General features: G+C 41.9%; 1 protein-coding gene across 4 annotated transcripts in view; it reads right to left on the bottom strand.

Moving 5' to 3' along the window:
* ntng1a (netrin g1a) overlaps positions 1–17,221 on the bottom strand; it is a 102,272-nt gene that overhangs the window by 47,695 nt on the left and 37,356 nt on the right. For all 4 annotated transcript variants that reach the window (XR_009767359.1, XM_061666125.1, XM_061666123.1 and 1 more), the window contains exon 3: positions 12,818–13,461. Coding sequence is in view for 3 of the 4 variants with exons in the window: in XM_061666125.1 (XP_061522109.1) it covers positions 12,818–13,461 (644 nt within the window). In the remaining variant the exon portion in view is untranslated. The remainder of the gene's footprint in view (positions 1–12,817; positions 13,462–17,221) is intronic.

Below are 17,221 nucleotides of genomic sequence, written 5' to 3'. Positions count from 1 at the left end.
TTAGAGTGCATGCGTGTTTATTTAGTTTCCTCGGTGGCGTACCGTAGTTAAATGTTTTGGGGTAATGAGCGAAGATAGCTTGACCATCATACGACACTGCCGTCTCCTGGCCTCGAAACAGAGAGTGAGACACACTACTGTTATGCTCTTATAACCACTTCCAGATTACCTGCTTCTCATTTTCAATACCTCCTCCTAAAGGTATCGCTACCACATCAGTAGTGTAACGTTTCGTGTTCGTATAGTGAAGTAAAAAAAATAAAAAATAAAAATGAGCGGGAGGAAAAACATTTTCACAGGAGTGCTGAAATTTTATAAATGCTCTTTGTTTATTAAGTCCGGTTATATAGTAGCTACAGTAGTTGTTCATATGTAAATTAACAAAACAAAAAAAAGAAAGGAGATCCACATTACCTAGCGTTATGTGGTCTATGGGGACAAACAAATATTCTATTAGGACATGGTGGAGTAAAGGTGAAAGTTGCACATATGTATTTATTAGTATACTGTATTTTAATTATGTTACATTACAAGACTGTATTTAGTCTAGTTTTTTTGTGTGTAAATAACTGGAATAAGGGGGATATATTTTACAGTAAAGCAACATTTAATAGATTCAGACGCAGAATGAGATTAAAGTGTAAAGAAAAAAAAATAATCTCACCTCCCGGCTGAGAGCAGGAAAGGGATTTGTTGAGGTGTCTTGCGTCCTGTCATGTACTCTGCTGATAAAATCTTCACGTCACTTGTAGCTTTGCTCGGTATACAGTATCTCCAAAGCAGCTCGACACCGACGGTCTGTGATGAATAGTGAGGGACTGCATGGCTAGTGCGGCTTTTACAAGTTCAATGTCAGTGACATCGACGCTTATCGCATGAATTTATTTGTACATAAATCTTTCAGTGAACTTGATTTGATCTCATGGTGTGGCAGCTCGCTGCTATTTGCACACACTTTGCGGGATGTGGCTTTACGATGGAGATAAGTGGGGCTCGGTTTTGATAGAGGCAATACATTTTTCATTCATTTCTGCTGAGAAATATAATTTGGTGCCTGTAACATGAAAAGAAGGATCGAATGAGGTTTACAACATTTCAAGTTAAACGTCCGTATTACTTGAATCAAAAACTACAAATGTGGGTTGTTACAATATATTAGGTTCATAAAGTGGCCCAGAAACATCCAAGACAACTTCCATGTACAATGCAACAATAATAAACTTTGTTAGATTTAAAACTATCTGTATTTGTACAAACTATAAATTTCATTCGAGGTGGCGGGGACACTAGGGAACATGTTATTTTATTTTATATTAATGTTTTCTGTTGTTTCATAAAATTATTTTATCAAACTACTTTGAATATATTAATCAAAGTCAACCGAGAATGATTCTGGTAAGTGTTTTATTAGGGCTTTATGTAGTACATTTCCATTCCTGTGATTGGCTAGCGACCAGTTAAGTGTGTACCCCGCCTCTCACCCAAAATCAAATGGGAGGTCATCTTATCCTAAACCTAAATGAGGACAAGCATTATAGAAAATGGATGAATAGATATTACAATTCCTTTGAATTCTCATTAACCACCATGGAAAGTGTTCAAGTTGTCATGATTCACTCTGAACTTTTGAATTGCTCTTCTCCCTATATATATTTTTTCTCCTTTAAACGGTGTGGCTAACTGCGGAGAGTGGAGTAACAGGGCGTACCATGTCTGGTTTATTTGTTTCTGCCTTGGAATTAAGACTTTTGAATATTTCCTTCAATGCTCTGAATCTGCTTTGCAGTCCAACGAGTCGTAAATATTCTAAGAACCATCTGGGCATAAAATGGACCCCGTGGAATCAGAGTTGCTACGCCATGCACTCTCCAACCAAGGCCAGCTGGTTGGCCATGATGAGCACGAGCAGTTCCTGAGATTATGGAAGCCTTTTTGGAGCCATCCGTCCAGTTGGGCGTCCTAGGGAACCGGCATTCTTAGCTAACTACAATCACTTCACCCGCATATCGCAGATGCCATTCTGTCCTTTCATGTTTTGATCAGTAGCCTATTACTTACTCCCAGGACAGAGCGAAGATAGCCTTCATAAAAGATCTTTTGGCTGGGAAAGCTGTAGCGTGGGCAAAGCCTGTGAATAATTCATGCCCTGGGATTTGCTCTTCTTTCGAAACAAGTGAAATAATGTATTTTAAGTTTTTCATCACCTTCTTTAGGCTCAGGAGGCCGGTAATAGACTGTTAAGTCTCCGTGGTTATGTTATGTTATGTTATGTTATCAGTTGCAGACTTCTGAATTCAGTTGCAGACTTCAGTTGCAGACTTCTGAATTCAGTTGCAGACTTCTGAATTCTGAATGGGAAGAACAGATGGGAAGTCAGGGCCCTTTGTGGAGTGTTCTCAGACCCAAGGTAAAGGACGATCTGGCAGCCAGAGAGGAGACTTCATTGTTGGAGGGTCTGATTTCCTTGGGCATCCATTTGGACAACCACCCAAGGGAGAGTGCCAGACAGAGAGTGGTGAATCCTACCCTGGTCCAGCAACAAAAATCCTGCGGCTACCAATAAACTCTGCTTGGTTAGATACTTGTTTGTTTATCGGAATTAGTATATCCTTGTCTTCTTTAGTAGCACCCTTTGTCTGGATTATGTAACTCAAATGAAAGATTTGTTGAATATTACATTTTTATGTTATATGATCTGAGTCTTTTTTTGGGTCCAATCAGTTGTAAATCATTACAGTCATTCAACTGAATATTACCAAAAATGATGAAAATCTCATGGAACGTTTCTTGAAAGGTGATTCGAACTGTGTATCTAATGAAATGACTGGTGAGTGGAGATTTTTGCATCTATCTGCAGTGAATTGCAGGACTATATTTTTTGAAAACAGTTGGTGTCAGTACCCTGTAAAGAATAGTCATGGGGAAACAACCTGACAACGACAAAAAATACTGTATAGACGTAAACATGAACAACTGTTGAGCAAAATTCTGTCTTACCTTTCTTCTATGTAACCCAAACATGTTTGTTACTGTAGGCAGTGTTATTTTTAAAAATGTATTTATTTATTTATTTATTTATGCACTACAGACATAGAAACTATGCTTTGGCAGATTCATCTTTATATTGCTTTTGTGGCAACCTTCATCCAGACAGGAAACAACTGGAGGTAAACCATCTATTGTTTGGGTTTTGAATATTAAAAATACAGTACAATAGCTTTAAGCTGGATTGTGTGTGGAAATGAGCAACTCAGCAAATAGAGACTAAGCAGTAAAAATCCGTCGTTGTTCATCCTTCCATTGGTATGTGAAAATGGTAAGGAGGGAAGAGGCAGATAGAAAAAGCTTTAAAGGAAAGAAGGAATCTGTGATTGGAAAAATGTGGAGCCAGTATGTAACATAAAGGTCCACCTTAGCACTTGTGCTTGTTGTTCACCTACTAAACACAGAGGACAGAAAAGTGACTTGACAGATGCCCTTGAATAACAAATTTATATTCACCGGCAGCAACAGAGCTCATTTTCCTCACCTAGGATATCACCCAAATTGTATATGAGAAAAGAATTCCATGTTGTTTAAACCATGCACATTCAATTGGGAGTCATATTTTCGATAGAAGAAAAGCTTGATTGACAGTAAGGAATTTAGGCAAACATCATACTACATTTTTGTCCTTTGCCCTATAAGGACAGAGACGTTGGTCCAGTGCTACCAAAGGTTATATGCAGATAACACCACAATGGCAGCGGTGGTCTTTAGATATGTTAAACCTTACTGCACCCAAAAAGACACACATCATACCCTCTTTTCACATAAGCACGATTAATATTCACCCCCCAATCATGTTTTGTTATTTTACCATATTGATTGATAAAGCGAAGCAATTTTGTGTCATGACAGCATACAATCGAAATATAATGTCTGTGTTTAAAAATGCAAACTAAATTGATTCTCTGTTATTGCTGTTATACTTCATAAAAACACAAGCGGAATGAAAACATATTTCCTTTTGGCTAGTTTAATCTGGTACGAATACTGAGATGCACAATCACCCAAAACATCAATATATTCACGAAGACCAAGACATGACTTGCATTTCGGAATAGAGTGACCAGAGCATTTCTAGCTCCATCTGAGATTAAAAATATAAATAAATAAAACTTCTTTGAGCTTGGTAAACCACAGAAGTGAGAAAAGACATTCAAAGGATGAGGAGGTGGAGAGAAGAGCTTTGTGGAAGTCAGGAGCGAATGGTTTCGTTGGTGGTGATAGAAAAGTGCAGAAAGAAAAGAGACACAAATTTTAAGCAGAATCAAAGGTGAGGGAGGAATTACTCATTTTCTTTTATCTACAGTATTTCATTTATTTCATTTCATCAGTGCAGATGTGAGGACAGTTCTATCACAAGTAGGCAATGATTTCAAGTCTCAAGTAGAACTGATATACGATATACAAAATTGCAGATAACCTTCCATTAAAGAAAGAATAGCTGAGTTGGAAAATGTATGTTTTATAAATGCCAAATATTACTTTGTACTTACTACTTACTTACTAGTATTAGTTTTATACAACTCTTCAGATGCTGTATTGTTCCATTGTGAGTACTAGCTCTTTTCCGGGCATGTTGTGACTACTAGCTGTTTTTCGATAAAGATAAGTGGACTAAGATAATTGTTTTTCTTTCCTTCTCTGTCGTTCTCACTTTGATATAACGAAGGTGTTTCTTTTGCCGGGGGTTCAGTAAGGGGTGACAACTCGTAAGAGTTGCACATTTTCCTCTCTTTGCAAAACTTTTCTTTTTTTCCACAAAGACAAGATTGCTTCCTAACTTATTCTGTCAGAAAAATATTTGCCAAACATAGCTCACAATGGTCACTGAAATAACTTGAAACTGAAAAAAAGAACAAATATCAACCAATCGCAGAGCACACAGAAACAAACAACCATTCGCACTTACATTCACACCTACGGGCAATTTAGAGTTGTCAATTAACCTACCATGCATGTTTTGGGGATGTGGGAGGAAACCGGAGTGCTCGGAGAAAACCCATGTAGGCACGGGGAGAACATGCAAACTCCACACAGGCAGGGCTGGGGATTGAACCCCGGTCTTCAAAACTGTGAGACGGATGCACCGTGCCGCCAACTTTTAAATAATTCAGTGCAATAAATCCAATTATAATGAAGACTTTTTTTTTTTATTTGTGAAAAAAATATTTTATTACCACCCCAATATATGTTGCGACTGGAGATTGTATGACTTGAGTTTGATTTGCTTCAACCAGGTAATGATTTGACTTGACTTGCTTGAAATTTAGTCCCAACTAAATTTGCTTTATTTTTTATTTTATTTTTTTGCCTTTTTTCCCCCCACAGTGACTTGGGACTTGCTTGAGACTTAAAGGTTATGAACTGTGACTTGCTTGTGACTTGCACAGATTTGACTTACTCCCATCTCTGCTATATTCTCAGAATCAGAATCAGAATCATCTTTATTTGCCAAGTATGTCCAAAACACACAAGGAATTTGTCTCCGGTAGTTGGAGCCGCTCTAGTACAACAAACAGTCAATTTACAGAACACTTTGGGGACATAAAGACATTGACAAAAAACAATTGTGCAAAAAGATGCAGAGTCCTCTAGCACTTAGAGCAGTTCGAACGACTAATATTGCAATAGTCCGGTGCAATGACCATTGTGCAAAGGGCGCTGAGACTTCAAGGAGTGTATGCGGTTTAAAGTGACGAGTAGTGCGATCATCTGGGACAATGTCGGTTGTGCAAATGTTACAGATACTCCTCAATCAGTGTGCAAATGGAGCAGATGCTACTCTGGCATGAGTGGCCAGTATATGCAAATAGTGCAGCATGGCGAGACAACTACAGTGAGTGCACAAGTATTAAATAATTGGCCCCACAGAAATGTGACAACGAACTCAAGTCAAAAAATTGCCAGCTTGTTGTAATGGAATTATAGGTTAGGTGTTTAAGAAGTTGATCGCAAGAGGGAAGAAGCTGTTGGAATGTCTACTAGTTCTAGTTTGCGTTGATCGGTAGCGCCTACCTGAGGGAAGGAGCTGGAAGAGCTGGTGACCGGGGTGCAGACGGTCCGAGAGGATTTTGCACGCCCTTGTCTTAGTTCTGGCAGCGTGCAAGTCCTCAATGGTGGGTAGGGGGGTACCGACAATCCTTTCAGCAGTTTTTATTGTCCGTTGCAGTTGGAGTTTGTCCTTTTTTGTAGCAGCACCAAACCAGACTGTGATGGAAGAACACAGGACCGATTCGATGACCGCTGTGTAGAACTGTCTCAGCAGCTCCGGTGGCAGGCCGTGCTTTCTCAGAAGCCGCAGGAAGTACATCCTCTGCTGGGCCTTTTTGAGGACGGAGTTGATGTTGTTCGCCCACTTCAGGTCCTGAGAGATTGTAATTCCCAGGAACTTGAACTCTCACTCAGCACTGACTAATTTACTGGTTAATATGGAAAATATGACTTCGAAATTAGGCTGTATTCGAATGTAATTTAGGATGAGACACTGGGAGAAATTTGTTTATATCACCCTGACAAAAAAAAATATATATATATTCACAAACAGAGTAAATTCATCCCTGAAGCTGAACCAAAAGGGATATGGGTCATCGGACTGCAGCTGCATGTCTCTGAATAGCATGCGGCCTGGATGTAAGCAGATGATCCACATTAGCGGCACAGTTAGCTGGACTTTACAACAAACATGACATTCTCCCACAAGAGGACTCCTATAGAGTGTTGATTGCCAATAGTCTAAAATGCAGAGCATAGCATAACACCAATAGATGCTTATAGTAGCAGGCAGGGAGGGGGAGATTGAGTGTGCAGGAAAAAGACGGACTAGGGAGGGAAGACAAGTGGAATGACTTATTCAACGGGGAACTGGACAGGAAGAAACATGAAATTAGCACAAATAGATTATCTGTCGAGTACAGGCAGGGCTAAGAGCAAGCCAAGCAATGTGAATGGAGAGAGCAAGGGAGGCAGGGGGAAAAGGCAGATTGACTTCTTGGATGTTCCTCCCTTATGGGAGAGCCATCACTCACCAAACTGCTGATCTGTACATCCAGCGGCACTCACACGCACTTAACTACGATTAAAATGTACCAATGAATGAGGACAGAATAAAAACTGATTATTGGGCTCAATTGTTTTATCACTGCTATCATTAAGGAGACAACTGCAGTCCATGTCTGTCCAAAGGTAAAATCTACACGAATGTATTCCATAGGTATAGTTTCATAACATAGGCCAGGTAGGGTGAAGATAATGGTTTGTATCCTTTCTAGGGTCAAAGGTACATGCGTATCCCAAACCATAAAAGTGTCAGGGGTAAGAAGCCATATTTACACATACAAAGGTAAAACAATGCCTTTTCAGAAAATGTATATTATTCCAAACAAGTGAGATCAATTTTAGTATCGCACGTCATTAGAAAATCAAATACCACAAATACTTTGTTCTATCCTGAGGTTTTGTGCTCAACCACTAGGCAAATAAGTCATTTTCCTTGAAGCTGAAAGGTTGGTGGACCTGTACAATGTTATAATATTAACGGATTTCAACCCTTCACATGTTTTACCTGTTTACCCTACATTCAATAACACCTTTCACAGAAAAATTCGGGAAAATTGATTTGCCTCTGCCTTTCAGACGGAACTTACCAAAGCAGGACATTGCTGTGTCTGTGCTTGTTCACACAGCTGACACCGCTTCCCGCAAACAGATATACTGTTGTTAAATGTGTGGTGACTTCTGTGCGATTGTCTGGCGTGACAGTATACAATTCTTGTTGGACAGCGGTGATTGGTTTTAACACAAATGGGCAGCGAAAGCGATTTTTGGGTGTATTTTAGACATAGCTTCCCGCTATTCCCTTACATTCCACCTCTGACACTACCTCGCAAGCTCGACACTTTGTGGGTCCTGCCATTCCACAGGAAAAGGCAGAGGTAAAAAAGGGGCTCTGATATGCCGGGTGAAAGGCTACTATGAAGGCAAATGACCCTCTCCCTTCATGGCACATATACACGTAAGCTTTGGAAATTGAATTTCAACCTCCAAAGGCACAGGGGGAAATCAGAGAAACAAATTGTCCTCTTGCCAGCAGGAAATGGGGTTTCTGCATAAGCCTTGACTCTATGGGGGAAAGGTTTTGTAAGGATGGCACAAACTTGATTGAGAAGTAACTAAATAAATAAACGTGCTTGCAGAATTTGGTAATCAAAAGATGCAATCGTGCTTTGATTTAAATGTGCTCGAACATCCAATCTACAGTTATCAGCATTGGTTCTTTCATGGCTCCGTGATTGTTGTTTATCCCTGGAGTGGAGGTGCGGGAATGGAAAGGGTCTGCAACTTTGTGTATAATTCAAGACAGGGAACCACTATCCCCACAGAGACGCGTCCTCTGCACAAAAGAAATAGAGCGAAACATGGGGATGGGGGTGACAAGGAGAGAGTGATCCTTTGGTGGGGTCTTCTGCTTTAATTGCACTGTATTGATCACAGGCGAGATGGTGGAGGGGAGTCAGTTAGTGAAATTGCAGGCTGCCGTTTCTGTAAAGATGTCGGAAAAGGGAGGCTTTGCAATTATCTTAAAGTCATACAGTAATTAGAAAATCCTCTGAACCTTTCACGCTTTCTTTCTCCACACCCCGTTTAGCACAGCTGATACAATAAAAATTACAAGGGTGTCAAATTCATTTCAGTCCTGGGTGGCTTGCATTGTTCATGTCCATCACACGGTTACATGCTTGGTCAGATTTGAAATTCTTTGCATTGATTTCTTTCAATGCAAGTGCCCCTTGTACAGTCCCTTCCAGTAATAACCTCCACTAGAAGGCTCATCCTGCATGGCACCCCTGCCTTTCACATCTACTTTCCTGTAGTTCGACTTTGTTCCTTTACGTGCTATCTTTTCTAGGTTGACCTACTTACTAAAAAGCTGTCTTTGTTTTTCACACTTCTGTGGTAAGGCCTAAAAATCTATGGAATTTCTTCTCATTCCTGATCCAGGCAGATGGCAAATGTGCCAGATTCAACCCCACTGCCCCAGCAAAATCGCTCCCGTCGAGTCTCACAGAACGGTTTTCCAAGGGGTTAAGGAGCTTATGTCTGGTATACGGAGCATGAAGAAAAGAGCTGAGCGGTGATTTGCCATAGGAGAGTAAAAAGGAGAGCGAGGCTTCCCAGTATAAAGTGTATCTCATTATGGCTGAACTGTGTGTTACCTTTGGTAAACAGTTGCGTGTTTCTCAAGCAAACATCACTCTCACAGGTGGGCTGGTATGTGGCCGTGGCCCAATGGTGGTGAGCAGCCATTGCTCAAACCCACAGCCCCATAGTGATGTTTAAGTTTTGTTTTGATTAGTTAGATATGTAAATACGAGTAAGGTGCATATAGTGCATGTTACTGAAATTCGTTCAGTCACTTTTGTCCTAATTTGAAAAGACAAAAGCATTTGCAACCATTAACACCCATGATACGGTGTAAAAAAATGTATCACATGATTTTTATAATCGTTCTGCTCAGTTTTTATCGTGCTGAACAGCAGTGTCAAATAGATTCCAACCTATTCTTAGAAATGAATATGCTTCTCTTTCAGGACAGGTAAGCTATTCTTTTCTTAGTTCCAAACACCTTTTTCCTGTTTTTTTTTTTTTTAAATACAGTATACAATGTTATTACCTAATCTGTTTTGTTCAGGGCGGCACGGTGGAGGATTGGTTAGAGCGTCAGCCTCACAGTTCTGAGGACCTGGGTTCAATCCCCGGTCCCGCCTGTGTGGAGTTTGCATGTTCTCCCCGTGCCTGCGTGGGTTTTCTCCGGGCACTCCGGTTTCCTCCCACATCCCAAAAATATGCATTAATTGGAGACTCTAAATTGCCCTTAGGTGTGAATGTGAGTGCGAATGGTTGTTTGTCTGTATGTGCCCTGCGATTGGCTGGCAACCAGTTCAGGGTGTACCCCGCCTCCTGCCCGATGACTGCTGGCATAGGCTCCAGCACGCCCGCGACCCTAGTGAGGAGAAGCGGCTCAGAAAATGGATGGATGGATGTTTTGTTCAGTTGCTTGATAATGCAGGATGGTTGATCTGTATGCCTTTTTAATGCTGGTATGACTGTACAAAAGGGAAGTTTGAAATACTCCCTCTGTGGTTGTTTGTGTTATCTATTGGAAACTCATTCGGACAGAACAAAGTTTGTGAGGGGACAAAGACAGAGAGAACAGAGCAAAAATGAAAACCAACAGAAGAATAGTAGAACAACACAGTATATGATTACTTTGATGCTACATGGGGGTCAGATTCTTATCTGTGGAGGAAAGGCAGTGCCACAGTGAGGAAGGAACACAAAGCACCAATAGCAATAGCAAATAGGACAGGACGGAAAGGACAGGGGTAGTGAGTCGGGCAATGCTACGAGTGTGTGTGAGAGCTACGCAGTGCCTAAATACCTGTGGGAGTTTAGTTTTTTTGCAGATTGGAGACCAGTCCAAAGTGTTAACATCAGGGCTGTGTAACTGTAAGTGTCCCAACATCAAGCAACTACATATCATAGATGTGTCACCTGAGTTATATTAGTGAATTAACACTGCCACACACAGATGTTAGCGATTTGGTGTCTGGACTTGCTGTATCTGCACAATGAGGACGGGTATCACCCATCCAAGAGCGAAATGCGGGCCATGGAACCCAGTTGAGAGGCGATCCAGTTCAGAGGACACCACCTACGTCCCAGCCCGAAGATACTAGAGCAACCAGCCGCCACCCCAGCCAACCATCGCCCCCATCCACTGCCCAGTGCACCCCGCCATCGCTATTCCCCCACTTCTAGAGGCCCCCACCCTCCAATGGGGCCGACGCAGGGACCAGCAACTACACAGAAGGGCAACAGCCCGCAATCAGCGAACCAAAGACACACACCAGCTGGAAAAAAAACAGGTCCTTAACTGGCAACCTCTCTCCCTACACCATTTGCGTGTGTCCCTCAGTATGGTGCAGTGCATTAAAGTTGGAGCAGCTGGTGGACATAAAGAAGGGCGGCTACAGGGCACTGCTGACCTGCAAGCTGCCCCCTGACCAGAACCACATAGCCCCCGAATGTGGTGCATTAAAAACAGTGGGAGATAGCTGGGATGAGCCAGAGGGAAGCAGGGAACCTAAACCCACCTGGCTTTGTGTCCTCCCAGGCCTGCCCCTCCCTGCCCGCATATGATGTGTAGGTTGGTTCACCTAAATGTGAAAATGTCTTCAACTAACAACAACAGTCCAGTTGCCTCGAGTCAACCTTTGCTGGAAACCCATATGATGACTGTGTAATGCATTAAAAGCTTGGGACTGGCAGGGCAGAGGAGCAGAACAGCTGGACCAGGGAACAGCACAATTAAGCCACAACCTAGTCTGTTGGCCGCATCCCAATTGCATCAGCCCCACTGGGAAACCTGAGTACCTGAGTATGAATGTACACATCCCCTCTGTACCCAAACGTGCCTTGTGTGGAATATTTACAGTATCGGCTGTGGATATGTGCTGAGTGTGTGACATAGGGGGCTAGACTCCCCTCCAGCCAGATGACCACGGAGACAGGGGGCAGCCCTAGGCATCCCTACACCTATGGCACTCCAAGGACCCTTCTCATAGGATTTAATGATGTCTTCGATGACTTGTTTGACTATTGAGGAATATTTTCCAGAACATTTTTTAATTGTTTTTTTGGGGTTCGATATTACATTGTATCTGTTAAACCGTTTTGTTATACAGGGATGTATTAACCAGCATTAGAGTTTTCAATTCAAATATTTTGGGCATTATGGCTTAGAATCGCCTTTCAGCATTTGCAAGCAATTAGTGACGGAATATTTATTTTTATTATAGTTCTGTGTGCTAATAGGCACCTGTGTGTTTACAGGGTACCAAGACTGACTGACACAAGACTAATAAAGTAAAAAAATGCCAAAAAGAGACCAATGTAATTCCTCATTTTAATAACCTGGTGCTGGTTCATATGTATGTATGAATGATTAGTTTACTTTACACTAGGACATTCATACTGATTTAGATGTTTCCATTTGTTCCCATCTTCTCAACTAGATCTTCAGTCGTGCTGTGACACAACAAAGGTTGTGAGCCACATTCTACTAGCATGACTCTGACACTTATACTGTAACCGCACACTTAGATTGTTGTGATGTTTCGCCATGCTGCACGTTTTGTACTGCAAGCCTCTCATGTGTAAAGAGCCAAACAAGCATGATTAAATCGTCATTCCTACTCTGCTGCAACCACAACCACATCTGTCAAATTGAAAAACCACAAAATGTAGAACACAGCGTAAACACATCCACTTTGGCTTCCACCCCCGCAACAAGCAATTGTGTTCAAGATGTAGGGAACATTTGTTAATTATTTACTATTATTAATTACATAATGGTGTCTTGTTTTACATGTTATGTGACCCACTGACCACTGTGAAAGCCAGAAATCAAACTAATTACTACCGCCTGTGACCTGGCAGCTCAAATTGTACCTCTGATGTTTATCACAGTTAAATGCGATTGACTAAATTGACTGAAAACTGAATTTGAGCATGTCAGCGAACTATATGCTGATGATTGATTAAAGCACTACTAATGTTAAAACCATGTTTTCCCTGCTGGATAAATGTACTGCATTTGCACGAAACTCTAAGAGATTTGGCCTTTTGAATAGCCATTAAGTAATTCATCCTGAGAGTTGTCTTTCCAAGCATTGGCTTACAGATAAGTGCAGATACATTGATCTCTTACCTGCCCTGGACTTTAATGTCAGAAATGGCGTAGAAGTATCTGGACAGGTTGTTCTCATCCACCATTGTAGCACCAGTGGCAGGACGGAGCAGTCGAATTCTCAGGTCTGTGATGGTAAAGAAGTCTCTCAGGTTCTTAGTGGTGTCCAGTTGGCCATAAAGTGAAGCCATGTTGTGGAGTCGAGGCCCAGCGAACAGTGCAAAGCGGTCCTTGATCTCAAAGCGAACTGTTTTGTCATACTTCCAAACATAACCTCGAGAGTAGTCCTCAGTGCAGATGATGTCCAGCAGAGTATGCTGGGTCAGATCCTGCACTGTCTTGGGCTCCATGGTAAAAGCATCCAGGCAGTCAGTGGCATAGAACTGATATGGCTGCCAGGTACGTCCATAGTCAAGTGACTTTTCCAGAACCATTTGTTCTGGCCGGCCTGACTCGAAGGTGAGGACGATATCATCTGTCAGCTCGATGGTCTTGTTCCAAGACAACGTGATGTTAACCAGGAGGGCCTTTGGATACCTTTTCCAGGATGTCGACTGCCAGAATGTTGTGGGGTTGCGGCCCTCGATATCAAACATGAGTTCTGGCGGATGGGCGAGTTCCTCAGTGCTGGCGTCACATTCATTATTACACATGTAAGGGTTTTCCTATAAAAAGAAAAGTAAAGAATCATATGTTAATTGGAATAAATCAAAATGAAGACATTGATTTTTAAGCATAGCGTTGATTCTGTACAAAATCTTAATAGTGATAAGGTGTCAACATTTATTTTGTATTTGTTGTTTCTTTTTAGACATGTAAAATCTTTTCTGGGTGGCACGGCGGCCGACTGGTTAGAGCGTCTGCCTCACAGTTCTGAGGACTGGGGTTCAATCCCCGGCCCCGCCTGTGGGGAGTTTGCATGTTCTCCCCGTGCCTGCGTGGGTTTTCTCCGGGCACTCCGGTTTCCTCCCACATCCCAAAAACATGCATGGTAGGTTAATTAACAACTCTAAATTGCCCGTAGGTGTGAATGTGAGTGTGAATGGTTGTTTGTTTGTATGTGCCCTGTGATTGGCTGGCAACCAGTTCGGGGTGTACCCCGCCTCCTGCCCAATGATAGCTGGGATAGGCTCCAGCACGCCCGCGACCCTAGTGAGGAGAAGCGACTCAGAAAATGGATGGATGGATAGATAAATCTTTTCTTGGCTTTTATGAATTACTTTGTCGCAGATATTTAAATGTCAGAAATATAAATGATAGTGTTGAAACACTACAGTATGGCGGCACGGTGGACGACTGGTTAGAGCGTCAGCCGCACAGTTCTGAGGACCCGGGTTCAATCCCCGGCCCCGCCTGTGTGGAGTTTGCATGTTCTCCCCGTGCCTGTGTGGGTTTTTGCCGGTTACTCCGGTTTCCTCCCACATCCCAAAAACATGCATTAATTGGAGACTCTAAATTGCCCGTAGGCATGACTGGGAGTGCGAATGGTTGTTTGTTTATATGTGCCCTGCGATTGGCTGGCAACCAGTTCAGGGTGTACCCCTCCTCCTGCCCGATAACAGCTGGGATAGGCTCCAGCACGCCTGCGACCCTAGTGAGGAGAAGCGGCTCATAAAATGGATGGATGGATGGTACAGTATGAAGAGCTCTTGCACAATTGTGTACCAATAACTCTTTGCAATCATACAATTAATATAAATGAGATAGAAAACCTACATGTCACTCGCATGTTTGGACTACAAGCTTTTAACTCACTAAGCCTCCTCCTCCAGAGACCTTTCAAAAAAAATTGTCCGATTTGTCACACATGATTACCAGGCTCCCCGGGGCTTTATCTGTCTGCTCAAGGCACCTGCTTAGAGGACCTTTCAAGTGCTACAAGCTCCAATTCATCAGTAAAAGTGAATTCACAACTTGATTAGCTTGAAGATGGCACTCAGTGTATGTGTGGAAGCGATTCTGATGAAGTGGAAAAACATGAGAGGATCAGGCCTTTATATATGGTGATCTAATGAGGCAAAGATCAAGTAAGAAGGAGAAAAAGCTCCATTTGACTAATAAGTTTTGCAAGTTTTTCCTCGTCCTCCATGGCAAGGTGACAATGAAACAGCGGTCTCTCAGGCCTTGTCACTGGTGGAAGACTCCATTAATATCCTGCCTCGACCATCCCCTACAGGCATTTTCCTGCTCTAGGAAGTCATGGCTGTGAGGCGGAAGAAGGCTCCAATGGTGGTGGGAAATTCCACCCAGGTTTCTTAACACAATCTCATGGTGGCACGTTAAGGTGTGACATTAACTGCAGCATCTGGTGCCCTGTGAGTGTTTGTCACTGTTGTCATTAAAATGTAAAAAAACAAACTTGACTGTAATAACGAATGACCAAGACTTATATGTACAAGTGTTTTGTTTTGTTTTTTTTAGGAACTTTTGAAACATTTGTGGTTAAATCTCAATTTGTACTACCTAATGTCAAATATATGATTGGCGTGTGTGTGTGTGTATATATAGCTTAATATTTCATGAATTTTCCTAAGTTAATGGGGACAGCTAGTTAAAAACAAAATTAACATAACAAAATGTTTTGTACATACTGTATGTCCTGTACACATTGGCACGGGGAGAACATGCAAACTCCACACAGGCGGGGCCGGGATTTGAACCCCGGTCCCCAGAACTGTGAGGCAGATGTGCTACCCCAAACATAATAAATGTTACTATTCGTTATAAAAGAAACAAAGTATCTGACACATAAACATGCATAACAATTCGAATGATAACCACTTTTCTGGTGGTTTAAAATTCTGTGGTCAAATTGACCCCAAGGAAAACTTTTTTGCAAATTTGAAGGCAATTGGAGGTGAGGTGGGGGTGGGGGGGTAATTGGTAATTGAACCACATGCATTACTGAAATAATTCTAGCTTTGGGTGTTGTGGCTGTTGAGTATCAACTGCTGTTGTCACTTGATATGTGCAAACATTGTCATCGATTCATGCACCTTGAGGAGCTGAAAATGTGCTGCGTGTTAAACCTGGCAACCTTGGCCAGTCGTCCAGCACTCTCCTGAACCCAAAGGTTAAATATATTTTATCACTGCCTCAGCCGCTACTTGTCTCCCACGCTTCAAAATGCAGCCTTTATGTAGATCAATAACCTCGACCCGGTGAAGAGGAAAGAGATAAAATGCTGAGTCTATCGCCTCATGAAAATCAATGGCAGACATCTGTGTTTTACTGAAAGGGAAACTGTAAGGGCTCTGTTCAGGAATTAATGGGACATGCGGAAATAATTGACCGCATACTGAACGCAGCATTGGTGTAATTACTAATGATGTTCGTATAAATCCCACTGGGGTGATGGGTGGTCAAGATAGTGGGAGGGTTCAACCATCACAGAAAACTAAGCCAGAACTGAGGTTGCTGGAGCACTTAATTGCTGTTGATGTCATCAGAACACACCGGTTTGATCTGATGAGAATAGAGATTCTGTGTGTGTGTGTGTGTTGTTGGCAGAATCCTGCTCTGAATTCCTATCTCATTGTCCCCGTTACTGTCAAACTGTTAACCCAATTTAACAGCCAATGAGAAGGATAAAAATCAACAATGTCGTAAACACAGGCTCATGAATTTGATTGCAGACTCCATTCAAACGCACTTCACAGAGCCAGAACTATTTGGAATGTTCAGGCAGTAGAGAGGGAGCTTAACTCTTCCTCTTTATGTGAGGGCTTTTAGACACATTATAAAGCACTTGTCTAAATTAATTTCAATCTGAAACTTTTGTACATTCAAATACATTGCAAATTTGAGTTTGGGGTTTTGTCACTGAGCGTTTAATTAAAGATCAATCTGTCCCATGTCTTTATCTTGACTATGTGAAATATTAATGTATATTCTTGCATACACTTGAATGACTACAGTGCATTTTGATTTGCAGCTGTGTTACCATGTAAAACCAAAAGGTGTTTAAGATCAAATTTAAGAGATGAAGCATTCATTGCAAGGCTGCTTGACCAGTTCACAAATCAGATACGCTAGAATGAAGATCCACCAAAATGATTTGAGGATGAAATAACAGAGGTAAGGACAAAGCTGTGGCTAAGATTTTAAACTGTGTCCAGTTTTAAATTTTAGATGTGATTGTGGCGCTGACAACCTTGGCCTGTCTACACTGCAGCCATTGATGGAGGATGGGACTTGAGGGAATATAAATTTACTGCCTGCTGATAAGACATCAAGATGGATGGGCTCCCACCAATCAAATCAATCTGTATGTGTGACAGATGTGTCAGATGTATCGCTCAGACAGCAAATTGAGCCCAGCCTGTGGCATCTATTCTTCTGCTCTTCCTTTGTGTCCCTCTTCTTCCTTGGTTCATCTTTAAACATAATCACAGTATGTTTCTGTGATTTGTTTTCATTGAAATC

This window comes from Phycodurus eques, chromosome 21, assembly GCF_024500275.1.
Source record: "Phycodurus eques isolate BA_2022a chromosome 21, UOR_Pequ_1.1, whole genome shotgun sequence".
In the NCBI taxonomy this organism is placed as follows: domain Eukaryota; kingdom Metazoa; phylum Chordata; class Actinopteri; order Syngnathiformes; family Syngnathidae; genus Phycodurus; species Phycodurus eques.
The sequence above is the reverse complement of the archived record's forward strand: the minus strand, read 5'-3'. Positions and strand labels throughout refer to the sequence as shown.